Below are 21,477 nucleotides of genomic sequence, written 5' to 3'. Positions count from 1 at the left end.
ATGAAAAGTGCTCTGGGCTATTGCTCTGGCCGCCCTGGTCTCCTGGGAAGAATTTCAGCTGCTTCTTCTATCCTGACTGAGGGAAACGCTTCTGGGACAAACAACACCTACCTTCTTCCCTTGTGGCTAGGTCCTTACAGAAACTCTTCCAGACTGACTCTGGGAGGTCCACCCTGGCCTTCCAAAGGCAGACCTTAGATCACCTGCCTCAGTGTGAGCAACTGTTTTTTCTTTCCTAAAGTTTTTTTTGTGCGTATATGATGGGCCTGATCTAGGAATATTACCTTCCTAAAACATTAACATGGTCAGCACATAGGATTGTGCTTAGCAAGTGGAATGAGCAGCATTGGAATAAAAATGCTGTGGAAGATGTCACCATGTGCTGGCTGAGCCCTAACTGGGTACCTGGAATGTGCCCATCTCATACCTTCTCACTGTCAGAGCTGGTTTTCACAAAGAATGACTCAGGAGAGAATAAGACACAGCTCAGAAAAACAAAAGTATTCCTAGTTAAAATCTTCATCCGATTTCTTGCATAAATGGCATCAATTAAAAGCTACTATTTTTAGATGCAATGTTAAAGTACATTTTTGTTAAGCAAACAGCCTATGAATCACGAAGGTGGACCTCGTGTCTATTTTCCATCACTTTTTTTCACTTTGGACTGTTTCTCCACTTCTCACAGAATTAAAATCTGTTTCCTTTCCGTAGCCATCTCTGTGCAAACTGCAGCTGGGAAGGGCGAGGCAGGGCTGCTGCTTACATCCTTCCCCCCAGCCCCCTCCGTGCCCAAGGCAATGGCAGGCTGGCGGGTCTGCCCCGGCAGAGCCACCGCGGCCAGGGCAGGTGCGCAGCGTCTCCGCTGCCGCCGCGCGATGCTGTCCAGGGCTGCGGAGCCTTCTACCACCACCGCTTACTAAACAGTGCTGGTGCGGACGCAGGGGAGGCGTCAGTTCTGACTCACAGCTCCAAAGGCTGGGTGTCTCTGCGGGACTGAAAGGTGCAAAAAGCAAGAGTTTTATTCTTCTGAGTTACTAAGTCACTAAGCTGCTGGGAGATAGGACCGCGTACACGCAGACAAAGCAGATCTGCTGATTAGGTTGCTGGTTTACAGCTTATTTTTTCAGTATAAGCTGCCTGTTGAAACAGAAAAAAAAAATCCTCTAAGATAATAAAGGTCCAGTGCCTAATGCAGCCTCCTCCCAGCTCCCCATCAGGCTCATCACTAAAACAGGCAGCAGCGCTAGTGAATGCTTTGCCTAATCTGTAATACCATACTCTGTTTAGTATCTATTTATTATATGGTCTTCTTGCTTCCTAGGGTTCTGAATGCGATTATCAGAGGTGTCCTTACATTTTTAAATCTCATTTAGAAAGAGAGCCGCAGCCAAAATGCTAATGAGCTCGCTTAATTGTAAACATTGAGCACTGATAAGAATGAAACTCCATCCTCTGTTCGCAATGAAGTTCTTACGTGTTTCCTACTTACACCGCTTTTTATCTGATTCTCTTTCGCTTCTGTTCTTAGGCAGATTAATAGGCACCCGAACAGACAAATAACAGTACTATATTTTCTTCACACCCTTTTGACAGACTTTTGAGATTGCAGAATATTTTTTAAAAATTATTATTGGAAAAAAGATTTACTGAAATCAGGCGGACGGCAATTTTTCAGGCTGGAACAAACCGTTCCCCAGCATTCACATGAGCACATAAGTAACTTGTACTTAAATGCTGATGGGACATTTTTTAGAATGTGATAAGTGTGAAATAGTCCATAGTTTTATCAGTCTTCGTTGCTGCCCACTCCTGCTAAAAAAAGGTTGATTGTGATCATTAAGTTGCAAGTAGGCAGTGCCTCTGGACTATAAAATAGGAATGTTAGTGTGCAGTGATGAAAGCAAACTTTGCTCAACACCTGTCTATATATATTGCAGGTTTCAGTGGCTGCCCAGTTGATCTGTTCGCTCTGTTGTCTGGGAATATAGAAGCGGTAAGTAAGAAAAACTAAGACCAAGTTTTCTTTTCTTTCTTTCTTTTTTATTTATTTATTTATTTATTATTTAGCTTACAAATCCAAAGCTCTGCTTTTGCAACAGAGAGCTAGGGTGGGGACCTGGAGTGGCATGTGAAATGTCATCCACTTGTTACCAATTTCACCTTCTGCTCTTTCAACTGCATTTATATTTTAAGGACGTGATTAAAAAAGTCATAGTTCTAAAAAACAAAGGGTGCCACTTTTTGTCTGCAAATAACTAGATTTATTTTTCTATAATATGATAAAGGAAAAAGCATTTTATTAGCAGCTGTCAAAAACCCACAGGAATAACTGCTTGTAGGCTAAGAAAGTACTGATTTAACTGTTATTTGGGTTGAAAAGAATTGAGATTTTAAGTCATAGTAATCAGTGGTATTGGATAGTGGAAAATGTCTGGGATACGATTAATGAAACATTGGAAGGAAATACTGTCAGTTGGTGTGTTAGCACAGATAGTGTGTGAGGTCTGTGTGCTGCACTATGGCTCTGCCAGGCTATTCTTGATGGAAACATTTTCTTATGCTAATTCGGTTTGATACACGGAAGTAAAAGGAATACATTAGTCTAATGTAGTTAGCTCAACTAATGTGGCAGTAGGCAGAAACCAACTGGTTTCTCAGTAACTTTTATTAGCAGCTCCTCCATTAGATCAGTAAGTCTTTTTAATGTCATTACTTTTTCGTCTCTCATTTCCTTACTGCGTGCTTTATGTTCAGGATGGGGTAGAACTGTTGTATTTCCATGTTGGTGGGGTTATTATTTTGTTGTTGTTGTTTTATTCTAAAAAAGTAATTGTTTTATTTAAATACCTACTAGACATTTCAATTAGTTCACTGATGTTTCCTGGCTCTGGTTCCTTCCTAGCAGTGTCCAGTGCTTTGCTTCAATGTAAATGCAAAAATTAATATTTGGGATTTGTTTTCTTTATGCACTTGCTTAGGAATTGGTTCTTGTTGCTGCTTGTTTTGTTATGTGTGAGATTCAAGCTTGTGAGCAATAAGTCATAGGGATCCATAGGAATAAGTAGTGAGCACAATGCTCTTTTATTTTTAGCTTTCACACATCTATTTTTTCCTCTACTGCTGTATTAGTTGAAAGTTCACATCCTGGCTAAGTCTGCCTACTTATTCAGAGAAAAAGCCCCAAGGAAGCGGCTGGTGCCAGAGCAAAGACAAGACTTGCTCCTAGCAAGGCTGAATCATTGCTGGTGTTTCGTTAAGTCGTTGCCGGTTCTGTTGCACCTGGGGCTTTGTGGCTGCCATGGAACAGGTTCTGGGGCAAAATTTTCAGCTGATGTAAAGCTACTGAATGACTTTGTGCTGGCTGAGGATATTTCCTTTCCTGTCTTTACGTAACGTGCTTCTGTGTTGGAAATGATACATTTCGAGGGGAAAAAGACATTATTGCTCCAGACTGTGTATAAGAAGGATTGCTTTGTAGCTTGATATTTATTCCTATGAAGTATGTGTGGTAAATATTAATGTTTAAGTCAGATATCAGGTTAGCTGATAAATCTGTTCTTAACATGAAAATTGTAGCCTGGTGGTAAATGACAAGAAAGCTATGTGGGTTTATAGAAGAGTTGAGAGAGAAGGACAGCGAGCAAGACAGGAGTAAGTCTGCCTGAACCCAAAACTTGATTTGGATCTCTTGAGCAACCTGTAGGCACACGTACGGTCATGTTGGTGGCTGTCGCAGTGATTACTAGCTGGTATTGAATATACTGCAACTTTTATTTCATCTTGGTTTGACTGGGTCTGTTCCCCTGAAGGTGAGGTTTCTTTAAGGCTTACTGCTTCACAGTTCTTACTTCAGGCACAATGTGGCCTTTAAGTGAGCTGTCACGGGTGGAGAGGTACAAACAATACCATCCAGGCACATGCAAGTGGTAGTTTGTATTCTCTGTGTTAAGTCCAGCAAAATAAATAAATTTACAACTGTCCTGATTTAAAACTGAGAAGCACGGAGAGTCTAGCCCTGCAAGAGAGGCAGTGCTGTTGCAGTCCAGTGAGTCACTGAGGAATGCAACATAGGGCAACTGCATGACACCTAGTGTTGCTCAGATAATTCCCCAGAGATTTTAACTCTTTGAAATGCTGCAAAGAGTGAGAGAATCAGTATGAATATAAAAACCATGAGAGTCTAATTTAGTTTCAACTTTCTCTCACGTTTTATTTTAGAATTTCAATGGCATTGATTTCCATCTATCTCCCCCTTAGGAGTAAGAGGTTTCAGTTTCTTTGGGAGTTAGAAAGGATGTCACAGGTAGTTAGCATTTTCCGAAGGTGAGGAAAGCCTATACTTACAACAAAAGGAGCACACAGGATGGTGTGAGAGGATTTGCCAGGAGGTTTCACCAAAAGGGGCTGGATTACAGTTTGCGCAGGCATTAGTTTTCAGACCTTTGCAATATGCATAGCATACTTTAACCTGCCACTTTCAGGAGGACATTAGCTCCCATTTCAGCCCAGCTCCGAACAGATGGGTGTTCAAAGCACCGGTGCTTATCCGTCCCCGAGCTCCAGGGCTACGCCCTGGGTGCCAGCATCCTGGCCCGCGTCCTGCCGGCTGAGCCGGGAGCCGGATGCAGCGCTGCGACACCGGGGCTGGCGTGGGGACGGGCAGAGCTCATCACGCCGGGCACCTCTTCCAGCAGCTGTGCCCATCCTGCCTTTGGACCCGGGGCGGGGCACCCAGCCGAGCGTCGCGCCTTGCTGCCCTGCGCGTCCTCGCCAGCCCGTCCTCTGCCCGTTCTCTCACGTAACCCGGTGTGGTTATGTTGGTGACGAAAAGTAAACCACTATGGGGGGTTTTGGTGTTATTTATATCTTGTGTCAACAGCGTTGGTCTTTTGTGTCACGCCTGACGTCAGCCTTTCCAAAGGCTCCTATCGACTGCCAAGGAACGATGCAGTTAGCTTTGCCTGCCCACCCACCGCTCTGCTCCTCCACAGCACCCAGATTTTATTCTGAGTGGTTTTGCAAGGTGTTAATGTCTGTATTTGAGCCAAGGAAGAATTCTTTGAAGGGAAAACTGCAGAAAGTAGCCTATCCTTGTGTCACACTGGTTAATTAACAGTAAGTAGCTGCGGCCAGGACTCTAGCAAACAGAGTATCAGGTGGCTGTAAACTATTTTCTCAGCCACCCCTCTTAACAAGAGTTGGGATCTGGAGAAAGCTGACAGCTTTGGTAGCACTTCAAGGATCTAGATGGTACTGCTCTCATCAGGCCTTGATACCAATCACATAGAATGGGCTGTTCTAGTAACACCTCTGAAAACCCAAATGTAGAAGGCAAACACTGTAAAGACCTCTAGTATTCAAGTCCACCTTCCGAAATCAGAGGTTGACTAGGGGTCATATGAAAAATTTTTATGCATACCTCCAAAAAAACTTCCTCTGCAGAGGTGGTCAACACTCATTCTATGGTGTTTAATCACATAAAGCAAAATTAATAATATATGACATACCTGTGGGATCTTGAGCGCCTCGGGAACACAGGAGATGCTTATGAAAAAATACCCTGCTGAATTCTTGAATGGGAAGAGTTTATTTAGTAGATATAGAGGCTGCTTGTCTGCTGAAGTTTTCAAGCTCCAGTTTCTCCAGTGAATGCATCAACTCAGTTTCCATACAGTGATCACGCAGGCTGAATCCTTCATTTCCATGCTGTACATATTAGAAGAGCTGTAAAAGTACTGATGGCGTCTCTAGGGCTGGTGGTGTCCATTATGTTCTGTGTCTCTTCATGGTAGGAATATGTTGTCAATGCAGCTTCACACCTGACTTTCCAGTGTATTTTCACGATCACACTTCACTTAAGAAGCACTTGTGCTGAGTAGTTATTTTTTTTGGAGCTCTTTAAATGCTGAATATGTATAAATGAAACTTGTTTAACAAGACAGAGGTGTTCTGGCATGGGTGGGGCTTGGAGGTTGTTCTGGCATGGGGGAAAATACTGGAATTTGCTCCAAGCAGATGGAAACCCTTGTTGAAACAAGCAAGAGTGATTTTATCCCATCTGTTCTGAGATCTTGCTTTGTGTATCTTGGGAGCTGCTCTGGATCTTACGCCACAGATAAAGAATGTGTAAAAGCATAGTTTTTGCTAAAGGGATTGTAGAGTAATTTTTCCTGCTAATGTGGAAGGGAAGATACTCTCTTATTTGTTGAGGGCCAGAAAACAATACCTCAGAGTGGCTGTTAAATGCAGGTGAACCTTGTTTACAGCAGCATGACACCAATGCTAACACAGACTTCTGGAGACTGGGCACAAGTGCCCTCTTTATGAGGAGCATTGCAGGCAAATTTGGTCACTGAAGTTTCAGCCATTTAGGTGCCAGATGCGGTGGCCACGGGGCAGCTTTGCCTGGCACACTGACCGATTCATGTAGCAGAGAGAGTGGAAGAGACAGATCTGAAGTTGAAGCTTTTCTGGATAGGGTCAACTTGTTCCATCCTTTCCACTGAGTTTTCAGTCACACTGGCTGAACTGACCAACACCTTTTCAAGCTGGGAAAGGCAGAAATAAAGGTAGCTCCCCATGGTCACCTCCCTCTTTCATGTTGCTCCCTCTGGCTGACAATACTGGTGAGGTAAATACGTAGGACTCCTGTGGGTTTTGGTTCAAGGAACAGCTGCTGCCTCCTACTCTTGTGCCTGGGCTAGGTCTGGCACATATGCTTGTACCTGTGCTGGCATGATTTGGCCATGTAATATCTTCTTTTTCAAGTAATTATTTGTTGTTACTACAGTGCATGTCAAAGACGCTCAAAAGGGCTCAGGAAAGAGGAAGCTCAGACAGCCTACGTGAGATGGGTGGGCCTGACCTTGCTGCCACTAACTCAGCTTCACTTGCAGCATCAGCCGTGGGTTACAGACAGATATAGACATTCAAACGGCTGCTGCTGTCTGATACACTTTTGTCCAGTCATTCAGCAGGCACCATGCCAGAGATCAAAACCCTGCGGTCTTCCTGCACCTTGTCCAGGGTCACATTCCCCTCCATGCTTCCATGGGAATGAACCAGTAGAGGCAACAACCCAAACTAGGCAATGCTTTAGGAAAGAACTTTCTTTGCTGTGGTCTGCGTGTTGAACTACCGATTTGGTAAAAGCAGTCAGTTAAATGCAGAATGTGGACAAAAGTAAAACAGTCCTCTGACTTCTTGCTGAAAGGATATAAAATTAATTTAAGAAATGTCTTAAGTTTGCAAAGCAGAAGAATATTTGCTTTCATGACAATTAAAAGTGAACAAAAATACAGGCACAAGATGGGAATAGTTTTTTTTTTAATCATATGAACTGCACAAATAAATCAACTGTGTGACTTAAGAAATAATTGAGAAATCAGTTTTGTGAATAAAGTAATAATTCATAAGGATTAGTAAAAAGCTATGTTCAAGGATCAGTTGCTTCTGTTCCATTTCCATCTCTTTTGCTCTTAAAATTAATCAGATTTCTGACATACCTTGTTGTAAGTTGAATATTTTGACTGCATGTGCACTTTAGTCAGCACTTCTTTATTAGCCACAGATCATGGCTCCCTGGCCTGAGGTGGAAAAGCCTGAAACCAATAACTATATTGGGGACTCATCCAAACAAAACCAGAACATGGCTGGGAAAGAAGGAGAAAATCACAAAGGTAACGTGTGCTTACCTGTGAGTTACAGAGACACATATGTCTGGGGGCTTCTTGGAGAAAAGGGACAGTGATTAAGCATTTTTTTTTTTTTTTTTCTTTATGTTCTATTTCATCAGGCAATGTGACTTCACTTGCAAATAAAGGGGAAATTCAACCTGCGTTTTCCACAATAGCCTTGATAGATGAGACAAGGCCAGAAGAAGATGACCCATGGGCTCTGCCAGAACTGCAGGACACTGGGGTCAAGTGGTCAGGTAGCCATTTCTCAGTAAATAAGATACCTGCATTTATTTTTTTCCACCATTTCTGCTCTCTTTGTCTCTATCATTTTTCTAAAATTATATTTGCTGCAGAACTGAATTTAAGATGTGAGGAGTTTTCAGCTGTAGGCTTTACACTCTGTCTCACCTTCCCCTCTAGAGAATGAGGATACTATATTTAGTCAGTTAAGGAGAATCTGGAAATCATACTGATTAGCCTTCTTAAAACACAAGGAGGTATATGGAGAACAATCCAAACCTAATATTATTTTATGTACAGGCTCCTACTGGTCTCTCTTTACTCAGTAGGATGACTGTGTAAAACCAAGGGTCAATCTCAGACTTCATAAGGCTTTTGTCATATACCAAAGGCTTTTACATAGCAAAACCAGGTAACAAACTATCTACTTCTGCAGTTAAAATCTGATTAAGAACATTCTTTTGGGTTTAATCACAGTCTGGGGTCACAACACTGTCTTTGACTCTGTAGTCTCTGCTTGTTTGCTAGACTATTCCAGAGAGAACAAGTACATCAAGCAAGTCTTTTATGCATAATATATTTGTTTTGCAGAACTGGATAGAAAAGGGAAAATCATTCGTGTACTCTACGGGATAGGGAAGTTTATTATGTTACTTGGATTACTCTACTTGTTCGTGTGTTCTCTGGATGTACTGAGCTCTGCTTTTCAACTGGTAGGAGGTATGAAAACGCCTAAAACATTGAGAATAAACTATGAATAAGGCCGTAAATTACAAGTATCACTCTTCAAGGTCATTCTCCATAGATATATGTGTTGAGATATAGATTCAGAAGGATGTAGCTCTGCTGAAGACTTGCTTTCATTTGTTTGAAAGGGTCTTTGTTTCCCAAATTCCAAAGACCTATCAATGTAGAGATTATTTGCCCCAATTTCTTAGTGGGTTCCTGTTACTTTTGTGACAGTTTACATGAATACATAAATCTGTCCCATGTGAAATACATTTCAACGCGGTGAAATATGAAAATTCTGCTCTTGGTCAAAGCATCCAGCACTGAAATGTTCCCCAAACTCTTCAAAGATGTAAACTATTGAAAAGTATTTTTTACATTTACCTATTTCCATGGGTTGAATTCTGCTGATGGATGCAGCAGCAGTTATCAGAGAAATATGTGAGCATCTGTGGAGGTATTTTTGATTTTTGGCACCACAGAAAGACAGAGGAACAGAATTACTCAGAGTTATTAAAGCAATTTTCCTTGACGCAGTAACCAAGAATATCAAGGCAATAATAACTTTTAAATCTATGCATGTTTGTTTTTCTGTCCTACAGTCATTCCTCTGATGGCTGTAGTTTTATGTGCTTCTCTGCAGAGTTCAGTGGAGCTGGTTCAGCCACTGAAATGAGAGAATACAAAGTATTCTCTGATAACTGAGAAGCTCAGAATTCAGAATTTGGATCCCTGTGCTACATCATCTTGTATATTTTTTTGGCTGTCAAGAAAGGCTATACATATATTGACTGAATGGTTGAATGATCTTTAATTAAATGCTCTGATAATTCCTATGGACTTTACGTTGCACTTCCCTCACTCTGAGAATATGTTTCTTGTAGGTAAGGCAGCAGGGGACATTTTTAAAGATGATTCAGTGCTGTCTAATCCTGTTGCGGGATTGGTGATTGGAGTTCTGGTGACCGTTATGGTCCAGAGCTCCAGCACTTCTTCATCCATTGTGGTCAGCATGGTGTCCTCCACACGTAAGTCTGCTTACAGTATCTTCCTAGGGATCAGTCATAAATCTTGATCTGCAATGCAAGCATTCCCACCTGTGTTTGAGTTGTAGAAGCATTGGGTGTAAGAGTAGAGACTGCAGGAAAATTGTTTTGTATAAAATATAGAAAAATTTTAATATTATTATTATTAATAATGAATAATATTATTTCCACAACTGCAATTACAATCATTGCAAGCCTTGGCATTGAACACATTAATCTTGGAAGTACCTGCCTACTTTTGTCATGTTACCCAGTTGCCAAACTACATTTGTTTCTGTGGCATCATTTGAAAATTCTGCAGTAAGTGAGAAAATGCCTTTGAAGGAGACTTTATCCTGCTCAGGCTCTCTAGGTGTGCTGAGAGGGATAACCATGGGCTGCAGTTTCAGTGGGTATCAGGGGACTGTGGAAGCACCACATTCCCTGGGGGCTTGTGTAGAGCAAACAGCATATGTATTGGAGCACCTGGTCCCATCTACATCAAGAGAAGTCAGGGTCCCAGTGACATTAATAGATGTTAAATTTCATTGGAGCAGAGAGCTTGGTGATGATCTGTTTGTTTTTGTTTTTGTTTTTTTTTCATTCAACGCTTCCTTTTCCGCTTTCCAGTGCTGACTGTGCAATCGGCAATTCCTATTATAATGGGGGCAAACATTGGCACCTCAGTTACAAACACCATCGTGGCACTCATGCAAGCTGGGGACAGGAATGAATTTAGAAGGTATTGTACATAAACACTAGATCTGAGAAGCTGCTTTTCTTCTCTCTTCATAGGTTTTCTTCTATATTTCTTATCGCTACCCCAGCCATTGAACCTTGCTATTGATCAAAATTTGAATGTCTAGTTAGGAAAGTCACAAGCATGGCCATGGCCAAAGTATAATCCTGTCTAGATACACAGCTTCATATAGACAAAGAAAAGCGTGCTGAGTTCCTTTAAAAGTTTTGTGTTTTTGTAGAAATCCATCCTTTTTAATTAGATCTTGCACAAGGATAAATTCTCAGCTGCTCCTACCATACCACCCACCTTTTATTGTCTCTTAATTATGGGAAGAGCTGTACAAGAAATTAATATTACAGTGTTTTGGTCTACTCTCCTTGAAAGCGACAATCTTCAGGGTTGGAGATTTTTTACGTTTACGGTAAAAAAGAGCTGATAACTGTAGAGAAATTAAGTGTTCTGGCTATCAAATATATAAAGTGACAACTTTTATACTGCCACTTGACATTATCAGTGAGAGAGCTCATGGCTTACCATAGCTGGGCAGTAAACACGGGAGGGATATAAGACATTGGTATCTTGTAATTTCTGGCATACCAGACATGAAATATGCTTAGCCAAAGCCTCTGAGGAAAGAGCTGTGACATCTCAGGGTGTGGAGGAGACACTGGAAGGGAGATGTGCACCAACAGTTTGCAAGAACGTGTGAGAGGGCCGCAAAGAGCCATTTTCCCCCATGAGTGATGGAGAACAGGTCCCAGAGCCAATACCTGACTGAGGATTAAAAATGTACCAAAAATGGGTGAGAGCCAAAGCAATGTGTGCTGTACAGCCACTTCTCTCTTCAGACAAGTACTCTCGGCAGCCTCGTGTAAAAGATCACTTTTGCCTTTTCTGTTTTGTCTTGTTTCAACTCACCTTGGCTGGCTCTCTCAGTCAGTTGGTGATGTGGAGACAACTTAGCAAAATAGCCCTCTCCTGTGCCCCCAGAAAAGAAATAACTCCCATCCTGACCCCGCTGCTATGGTTTCATATTTAACTGATGTTGTGCACATGCTGTTCACAGCAGCTCTGTGTTTTGATTTCTTCTTCCAGGGCCTTTGCTGGGGCAACGATCCACGATTTCTTTAACTGGCTTGCTGTATTTGCACTGTTGCCCATTGAAGTTATTTCTGGCTATCTTTACCATCTCACCAATGTTATCGTTGAATCCTTTCATCTTGAAAGTGGTGAGGATGCCCCTGAGCTACTAAAAGTTATCACAGACCCTTTTACAAAGCTCATCATTGAGGTAAGCTCTTTATCTCTTCAAGGAAGCTGCTTACTTTATTCAGTCACAGCTAATCAAAATACTCTGAATATGGGGGCTGTGTGGAGTTTGCTGTTCCTACTCACATCTCTGTGTCCTTGAGGTAAAGGTTGTTATCAGATGGACTCTTCTTTTTATTCACATTTCATAAAGCCCCATCTCTATATTTCCTATTTCTATTCCCCCCCACATTGCACTTTAATGATCACAGACCTGTCTAGGAGGACTGGAAAGGCAGCTGAGGACAAATACAGCCATGTGGGAAGAATGGGATGGCAGCCTGTTGCCTAGACATGGACAGATCGTACCAGCTGAGACAACCTAGCACATCCAGAAGATCTGCATAGGACTCGAAGGGGTGACACTGAAATGGCAGAAAACTTGTACACATTTAGAAAGACAGATGGAGGCCAGAGGGGATGTGCACAGCTCCTAAGATGACAGTAGATGTATTAAGGCAGTTATGTCAGTGTAGTTATTTAAACAGAAAGGCTGAGATGTGGTGATGGATGATTTGGGAAGAGTGAGACAGTGTTTGTGCATGTAGAGTGGTACCTTTCTCTGGGAGTAAACCCGCTCCTACCTGTTGGGCAGCAGCTCCAGCATTAGAGACAGTCTTGCAGGCTTTACATGACTGAGCTTCCAAAGGGATTTATTTGAGCAGAGCTGAACAGAAGTGTCTGTGCAAGTTGGAATAATGCTTCTTCTGATTTTTTTATTTTTTTTTTTTTTTAAAGCTTGATAAATCTGTAATAAATGCAATTGCTACAAATGATGAATCAGCAAAAAACAAAAGCCTGGTAAAGGTCTGGTGTGTAACTAAAACCAATGTGGTGAGTATCATGCTAAATTCATTGCAGGTTCCTAGGGAAATATATTACTGTTCTATACCTGACACTCCTTATCATAAGACCATGAATTTAGATTTTTAAACGAGTATTTTCTTTTGCAGCAGAAAAAGAATGAGAACAATTTAATGTAGCTTTTGCTCCCCTTAAACCAAGTATGTGATACAAGTGGTGAGCTTGACCTAGTTGTTTTCGGTACCAGGCAGGCTCTTGCTTATCAGAACTGGTGGTTTGGAGCCAAGCCTTTTGCTCCCTTGACATCTGAGTGCCTTTAAACACTCCTACCAACTCCCTGAAAGTGGAAAAAATGTGCAGTATAGGCCAATGAAAAGATCTTTTTGTCCACTATCTATCTATTGATATAAGCAGCTTTAGTCTCATGAGCTTTAGGGTGATCTGGTGGCAGCTGGTTATTTGCAGCTTTCTTGGAAAACTGCCCTCAGAGAAAGCCTCTGTGGGGCTATGTCCCATTGTTCTTCACCCAAGCAACACTGCAGCTTGAAGGTATCTCCTGCCCAGATCAACACCAATGAGTATCTTGGGAAACCGTGGAACTGAGTCTTTGGTTTGTGTTGTTCAGCTAACTAACAATTAGAGCACTAAATATCCCTTGGATCTCTAATTAGATTATTCTATTTGTTGGTACCTGTAGAAAAGTATTTTCTGAAGTCCTGAGGCAGAAGATACTTAAGGAGACACAGTGGAGGCTAAAATTAAGTGTTTGGGTTTTTAGAGGAGCCCAGCTGCTGTGGAAGGACAATCTGGATGGCCTGTGAAATCCTGCTAGGGAGATTGTTCCAGGAGCAGAGCTGTGCTAACTCTGTGAAGAGCTCTGTGAAGAGCTGTGAAACTCTGCTGGGTCAGGCTGCTGAGGAGCTGGGTATTTCACCTCTGGGAGAGGTGTGCTGCTTGGGCAGCTCTCCTGCTGCCGGGCCCCCAGCTCGCACTTGGCCAGCCCGTCGCTGACCTGCCTGGGCAGGCACAGCCCAAGTCTCTGTGAGATCTCAGCCCCTGAGTCCTACTGTCTCCCCCTCCCCAGAAGACAAGCAACTATATGGAAAGTGTAGGCTGAGGGTTTCATTTCCATATACACATTTTTTTCTCTATTTGTCTATGTTTTGTCAGTGTAAGTATTGCCCAAGCACATAGTCAGATTACAAAAACACATGATACCCCTACAAGCTTGACTTGAACTTGGTAGGGGAACAGGAAGATCACTGAAATTATTTACATTCCTAGCAGGTTAAACTGATTTCTAGCACAAATGATTAAAGCCACTTATGGGAGGGATAAAAACATGCAGACCCCATACGTTTAAGGTAAAACATAAGAATAAACATTCTGATTTAATGCAGCTGCTTTGAAACTCAAATGTCTGAAACCATTTCAGGAAGGCAAGAAACAACGTTGTGTTGTGTTTGTAAAGGCTGATTTGTTGAGGAGGCCGGAGACCAGGTGCTCCCTAAAGATGGGGGGGGCACTGGATCCACCTCGGCTTTTCCAAGCTGCATCAGCTGGAGGGGGAATGCAAATGTGGGTGTCTGCAGGCAGTGCCCAGCAAGAAAATTTGATTTCTCTTTCTCTGTTTTTGCAAAAGAAGATCACTCAAACACATCTTTAAGATACCTCCTGTTCAGCAGTGTGATTCAGAGTCCATTTGGCTGTTAGCTGCTCTTGTGGGGACGTACAGTTCAGTCAGCAAACTCTTCCTTAATCTGCGTAAGGACTTATGGACCTAGTGTCAGAATGCAAGAAATCTGGGCTAGGAGATCTTATAAGGGAGGTTTTATTGTGGTATAAATTGAAATTCCGGTTCAGCTCAGTAATGCTGATGCTAATCATAGTGCTAGTAATTAGTTTGTAGCATTTGAGCTTTAAAAAGGAAAGTGGTAGCAGCACCCCTATCTCTACAGACAAGGAACACGGGATCACACTCCTGTGCAGTACTCTCCAGGCCATGAATTGCAGCTGAGATGACTGTAAAGAGGTCTGTCTTTGACCCAAGGACGCTGTGGCACTAGCTGGAAAAGAAATGCCACTGTTCCCCAGCTGCAGCCAGACAGAAACCTCATTCCACAAACTCAGACTTCAGTAGTTAACATTCTTAGCTACTGATGACTTGGTGCTATTTTTATTACGATGTAAAAGGTTTTGGGGATATTTTAATCTTTAAATGTTAAACTGATTGACTTGGGTAACAGCACAACCATTTATTTTAAGAATGCAAAAAATGTTGCCTTGTCATTAACGTGGTGCTAGCTTGCACTCCAGTTTACAAATCTGCATTTAGTCGATAAATGCTTGGTTGTAGGAAAAAACTAGAGCCTTGCATAAGCTCTTAATGAAGTGTTGTAGGTGAATGAACTAATCTGCTTTGTCTGACATTATTTAGACACTGCAGAATGTCACGATTTCACCTTCAGAAAACTGCACATCTTCTGACCAGTGCTGGACTGACGGAAATAAGACATGGACCATCAAGAATGTAACTGAAACAGAAAATATCAGTAAATGTAAGTAGTAGGACTATTTCTCCTTCAGTAATAGATTTACAAACTTGTACAGCTTTCTCATGGTGTTAGCAGGTAGTATATCAGAGGGACATGAAGAGGCACTCGCCTGTATGTGGAAAGAAGGTCCTGCGGCAGGTGCTGTCAGCGCAAGCCCATGCCCTGTTAGAGCTACAGCTGGAGTTACCAGCATCATCACGGTATCTGGCTGCACATGGATCTCTTTCCATGCTCCCTGATACCAGTAATTGAGGTCTTCAGTATCATGTCACCCCCCGCTGTTCAGGTGACTCGGAGCTACAGTTACTCTGCTGTAATGGTTGCTCGGATATCTCCATTACTATGCATGCCCTGCAGGACTTTCAACAGCCCTTCTCAGGCATGCAGCCGCCTCGGGGAAGAGCCAACCCGCCATCCAGCCTGGAGCACACCAGAATTTCCTCACCCTCTTGTATCCCTCTCCCTTGCACGTGGTCACCCAGCTCCTGCGTGCCCTGCAGGGGTGCCCACTGTCTATTTTGTAAACTTATCCCTACAAGACGCCCTCTCAGACATGGCCTTTGTGGAGCCAAAGGAAGCAGCATTTTCACTATTTGTGTCACCTCCTCAAGTTCTGTGTGTTATGGTCCCATTTTCTTAGGGTCATGTATGAGAACCAGAGCTGAGCTTGGGATCAGAAACAAAAATGTGGTTTTCCTATTCTTTTTTTTCAGGCCAGCATCTCTTTGCAAACGCAAACCTGCCTGATCTTGCCATTGGTCTCATCCTTCTGGCTTTGTCCCTGCTTGTTCTGTGCTCCTGTTTAGTGATGATCGTTAAGCTATTGAACTCTGTTCTTAAAGGACAAGTGGCCAGCGTTATCAAGAAGACAATCAACACTGGTAATTATCTGCTTTTCATGAAGATTGTTTTCAGGAATGACAAGGACACTGAGCACATTTATTAATATCTCCTGTTCTGGCAGGTATTATAGAACAGTTTAAAGAAAAAATCACTTCACCCCTGCCCCCCCAAGACTTCTCCCAAGCATGTTATTTTCTTACTTTTAAAAATCTATTAGTGAACAGCTTCCTTGAAAACTGCAGCAGATTAACAGCAACAGAGACCAAAGTCCAGACTCTGTTTCTTGATGTATAATCATTACCAGTTCAAAATGTAACGTTCCCATCCTCAAAAGATAGCACTGAAATGCTGAGGTCGTGTTCTCTGGCACAGAGTCTGCATGTTTCTTCTAAAGTAAGTTGAAAAAAAGTTTGTAGTGATTTGTGATCTAATTCCCCTTGCTTGCCCTCTGTTAACCCTCTCGGCAGCTAAATAAGGCAGCCCTGCATAGTGGTACTTTCTGTCTTTCCCTGTGTTCTCCAGGTGTTTTTTCAGCCTGGATCCATTGATGCAAATGTGTTTATTTTACTCTGACTCAAAAATCGTCATTTAAGAGACAATATGCAAACAATACATCTACCTTTGAAATGCTTGATAGTCTTTTCACTTCTGTGGTCCTGTTACATAGAGCATTCTCATATGCTAAAGACAATGTTCTCCCTCTATTTTTTTAGATTTCCCATTTCCATTCACTTGGCTAGCTGGATACCTGGCTATGCTTGCAGGGGCTGGTATGACCTTCGTTGTCCAAAGTAGTTCTGTTTTCACATCTGCTATTACACCCCTTGTTGGTGAGTTGTCAATACTGCCTTCTTTTTCCTCATGTTTTGCCTTCTCCATCATTCTGAAACCGCTCAGTCCTGTTTCTTTTCTCCTAGGCATTGGTGTCATAAGCGTCGAGCGCTCTTATCCTCTTACCTTAGGAGCTAACATTGGCACAACCACAACAGCTATACTTGCAGCTTTAGCAAGTCCAGGGAGTACATTAAAATATTCATTACAGGTCAGTGTAAACCAATGCTTCCTTGACTTCATTTAGAAGCTGCAACTTTTCTGAAGGAAAAAACCCGACAAAATTGGCTCTGATGCAAATATGCCATGGATATCGTGCCTGATTTTGTGTGCTACTAATGACAGCTCGTTCTTTTCAACTGCTAGAGCAAAAAGTTTGCATTACCATTTCCAGAATGTCAACATACAGGAAACCTTGCTTTTGTAAATTGTGCTGATCGAATTAGCTCAGAACTGAGACAGGGTGGGCCACTTGACCCCTGAGTGTGTGTGTGTCCCTGCAGCTTGGAATTCAGTGCCCACATCTCTGACAACCCTCTTAGGTAGTCCCCTATGAGGGTTACTAATTTCTGTAAGTCCCTTCTCAGGACCCTAACTCTGTTCATGTAGTGTACAGACGTACAGAGACTCATGTAACCTAAGTGGAGGGGGTACAACCCTTAAGACAGCAAGCTGTCTACCTACCTGAGGTTGCAGTGTGCATCATGGCATCTATTTTCTCATTGTAAATCTAATCTGAGTGGGTTTTAATTAATTCCTTATTGTGCCAGACTATTTGAAAAGTAGGCAGCCTGGCTTTGGGCTCCCACTTACCACCCAGTAAAGAACATTCCAGGTAGCAGGTAATATTTGAAGGAACCCCTTACATCAAGGAATTAAAAGATAATGAAGTTTCCTTTGTGAATAGGACAAGTAAGTATTTTTTACTAGCCACAATCAAGCCAGAAATTACAGAAGTCTGTTCATTGTCTTCAGGCGTGATAGAATAGATACAATAATGAGAAGATACTCTGTTGAACCAGCTCAGATTTCATGATAACTTGTTGTTTTTATAACATACTTTAAAAATAAACTCCTGTGTTTTCATATTTACTTTAGTCGGATAACAGTTATAGAAAGGTGAGCAGGGACTGTATGGGTTTGTTCAGTATATGTTTATTCTGCTAAAACAGCTTCTGGAAGCTTTAGCAAGTAGGTATCTCTTCATGTTCCTGTTTTAAAAAAAAAAACGTAGCAGTATGTGAATCAAATTATTATTACAAAACCCAGACAAAAATCACGTTCCAGAAATCTCCTCAGTGCCCTACAAACTTTAAGCTAATTTTTGTAAAATCCAGATTCATACTATTAACAACTTATCAATAGCAATATCTAATTTATACTTCCTATCATTTCACTGAAAACTTCTGGCTGCAGAACCCAATACTGAGCAGTTCTCATGCTTCACTAACACCAGGACTGTTTCCTGAGGGCTGTTTGGTTTGTCAGCTTTATTTCTTGCAGCTGAAAGCTGCATTTCAAGACTTCTCCATCTGTGGGGAGATACGCCATCCCCCCTAGGCTTGTCTTGTGTCCAAATGCTATATCCCCCGTTTGTAGGCAGTGATCTTTACAATGTGTGAGGCATTATCAAGTCCTTGCTTTATGCTAGGAAAGTCCCTGCAGTGAAATAACAGCTCAAAAGATAAGAGAAAACAGTGGAGGGCGAGGGGAGGGCAAACTGTGGAGCCTTAGTGCCAATGGAAGTTACTATCGTGTGGGTAAGAGCATTTAAAGGCATTTTAGCTAATGAGCTTCTCAAATGTTTTTGCTTCCAGATTGCCTTGTGCCACTTTTTCTTCAATGTCTCTGGGATTATTCTGTTTTACCCACTACCTTTTACCCGTCTGCCAATCCGAATGTGCAAGACCCTGGGAAACATAACAGCCCAGTACAGATGGTTTGCTATATTTTATCTTCTAGTCTGCTTTTTTCTTTTGCCTTTGTTTATATTTGGTCTGTCACTGGCAGGCTGGCCAGTCCTTCTGGGTGTTTGCCTTCCCCTGTTTGCTCTTTTTATTGCTGTGATTGTAATTAATATTATGCAGTCGAAGCGACCACATTCACTGCCTGAGAAGCTCCAAAACTGGGATTTCCTACCTATCTGGATGCACTCTCTAGAGCCCTGGGACAATATAATTATGTCTTCGCTCTCCTTCTGTGGGAAACACTGCTGCGGCTTCTGCAAGTGCTGCAAGGTCAATACAGAACAGGAAGCTGCCAAAGACAAGCAGCTAAAAACTATGGAGGTTTATGAAAACACCATTGCAATGGCTGATGAAGAAAGAGGTGGAAGAAGGGCACCAGCTGCAGCTTCTGTTGAAAAAACAGGCACAAACAACACGGCCTTATAGTAATGGCTCAAGCCATATTAACAGAGATACACTTAGGACAGTCAGGCTCTTGAAAACCACCTTGGACAATGCACTGAGGACAGAGTGAATGTTGTGTTAGCTTCCTGCAGCCAGCGATATGTTGCTCATCAAGGAACGGAGTCAAACAAGCTTGACAGAGTCCCTACAAAATCTGTGATCACTTGAAAAGCTAATAACAGATTTGCTTACGGAGGTTCTACTATGCGGTACCTTCATCCAACGCTATCAGTAACAAACAAAAGAAATCCTGTTATAGTCCCATGAAGAGAGGGATGAAAGGAGTAGTGATCAGTTCAAACTTCATTAAAAGACAAGCAAACAAACAATGCACTTGTAGAACAGCCTTTCTGACCTACTGGCTTATTCATCAGAAGTTACTTTATAATAGCTAAAAAGCTCTGGAAATGGGAAAAAAAAAAGATCCAAGTATTTTCATTGGCCTTTCTGCAGTGGTCAAAACAGAACCCAGTATGGACAAAATCTATGTGTGTGAAGGAAAAGAAAACGCTGGGACATCCTTCCAAAGCTCTCTAGGAGACCTGCTCTGGCATAAGGGTGTGCGTAAGCTCATTTTGAGCCCTCTCTGTCTCCTTTAACACTAAGTACAGGAGTTATAATCTTTTGCTCTCTCAAGCTAAAGGCCATAAAAGTTAATTGCTGATCCTTCTGCCTGCTCAAGGTTAAACACTGGGTTTGAAGAAACTGGGTGGTTACTAAAGGGCTTCATGGGCTCAGGATGTGGTTGTGTGGCCATCCCTCTCTCTAGATGGCCCTCTCCAATCCTGGTCACCATGTAACCCTACAATCAGAGGAAGGGTGTAGGTGGGAGGACAAGTGGCCAGTGTAGGGGAGGAGACAGCCACCCAAGGCCGGGCTGGTGCCAGAAGATCTGAGTGCAACTGTGGCTCCGTTTGGCTGAACCACAAAATGACTTTTCAGAGTAGCAGTTGAGACTGGCTTTAAAGCTGCAAAAGAGGGAACCTGAAGAGCAGACTAGGACTAGCACGGGACACGTGGTAATGTTCACTGGAGAGAAAAGAGTGTTCACTCTGCACCATCACTTTGTGCTCTGAACCACCCTCCTCAGAAATGTGAATTTTACTGGCAATTATATATAGCAATCCAAATCCAACCCATAGGAAGTGTAGTCTCTACCATGTATGGTCAGTCCATAGGTAGTGTAGCTCTTGCTGGGAAGCTTCTTGTGCTTAGATCTCACCGTTACTGATGTTTTAATAAATCCTTGTGAGACTGCTCTAAATCATGGGCTGACACGAGGCATCATTTCACTGTCAGAAGAAGAGCATTTCAAAGATGGACTGCGTACTTCTGCTGGCCTTCAGTAGCTGAGATATCAGTGAGTATGGGATAATATCTGAAGTCCACACAGTAGCGCTAAAAAAAATCAAGTGGCTGGCTGTAGGCCAAGTGTCATTTAAAGCCAATTTACGTGGCTGAGTTGCAGATTAAATTTGTAAAGAAAACCCTGAGGAGACCCTTAGTTTAACACAGACTCTCAGTGCAGCTAGAACACATTTACTTCTGAATAGTTTGTTTTCTGCAGAGCTCTGGAATTCAGTAGGTTGAATTTGGCTATCTGATAAATATGTACATTTTAGAAGTGAAAATTGTTTTAATTTACTTTTTTAAACTGGCATTTAAACAAACTGTGTTGCTGAAAACATGTTTGTAAATTGCATTCATACTGAAATTCCAAGTGTTTCTGTAACTGTGAGCCACTGACAAAATGCTTAGCATCAGAGTGAATTTCCAAAAGCATCTAATTTTGGGACAATTCTGCTCTTTGGAGTTTAGTAGCAGAGAGCAGAACTATGGCAAACTGTTATTTAAGAGATTATTTTCCATGTCCTTCATGTCCTTCAGCTTTCAAGCTGAAACAATTTTGTTGGCATCTCATTTTCAAGGCAGAATTTTTATATCTTCAGTAATTCTTCTTAATTTTATTCTCACAGTTCTGGATGCTATCAGAATCTGTTTCTTTAAATCTCATTGTGCATTTCCCATGCTCTGTTTTTTTTGAGAAAGATGAGAAAAATATCCAGAATTCTTTCCAACTTATCACAAATTTCCATTGACCACCCACTGAAGCAGGAAACATTTTAATCTATTTTAACTCATTTCTTAAACAACGTGCACCTTATTTTGCATCTTGAAGCAAAGCCATCAAGCACAGCGATAATAGCTGTGGGAAAGCAGTTTTTACAAAATAATCAGGGTAATAATTAATAGTCATATCAGTACTTTATGGTTCCTCATTGTAACGTTTTCCCTCTCTGACCTGTTCGG

General features: G+C 42.0%; 1 protein-coding gene across 1 annotated transcript; it reads left to right on the top strand.

Annotated features, from left to right (window-relative positions):
- Positions 1 to 1,894: 1,894 nt before the first annotated feature.
- On the top strand, positions 1,895 to 19,307 carry SLC34A2 (solute carrier family 34 (type II sodium/phosphate contransporter), member 2). The gene is made up of 13 exons (XM_008938825.1): positions 1,895 to 1,993; positions 7,565 to 7,679; positions 7,796 to 7,933; positions 8,511 to 8,639; positions 9,533 to 9,676; positions 10,304 to 10,415; positions 11,511 to 11,706; positions 12,462 to 12,557; positions 14,965 to 15,085; positions 15,796 to 15,963; positions 16,639 to 16,755; positions 16,843 to 16,967; positions 18,574 to 19,307. The coding sequence occupies exons 1-13, from the start codon at positions 1,895 to 1,897 to the stop codon at positions 19,147 to 19,149; spliced, it is 2,136 nt and encodes a 711-aa protein (XP_008937073.1). The 3' UTR covers positions 19,150 to 19,307.
- The last annotated feature ends 2,170 nt before the right edge of the window (positions 19,308 to 21,477 follow it).

The sequence above is a fragment of the Merops nubicus genome, unplaced genomic scaffold (genome assembly GCF_000691845.1).
Source record: "Merops nubicus isolate BGI_N331 unplaced genomic scaffold, ASM69184v1 scaffold21384, whole genome shotgun sequence".
NCBI classification, from domain to species: Eukaryota; Metazoa; Chordata; class Aves; order Coraciiformes; family Meropidae; genus Merops; species Merops nubicus.
This window is presented reverse-complemented; position numbering and strand designations above follow the sequence as displayed.

Coding starts and splice junctions, on each gene's coding strand:
- SLC34A2 (XM_008938825.1), top strand. CDS start 1,895: ATGAAAGCAAACTTTGCTCAACACCTGTCTATATATATTGCAGGTTTC. Junction 7,934..8,510: donor CACTGGGGTCAAGTGGTCAG/GTAGCCATTTCT, acceptor TTTGTTTTGCAG/AACTGGATAGAAAAGGGAAA. Junction 16,756..16,842: donor TGCTATTACACCCCTTGTTG/GTGAGTTGTCAA, acceptor CTTTTCTCCTAG/GCATTGGTGTCATAAGCGTC.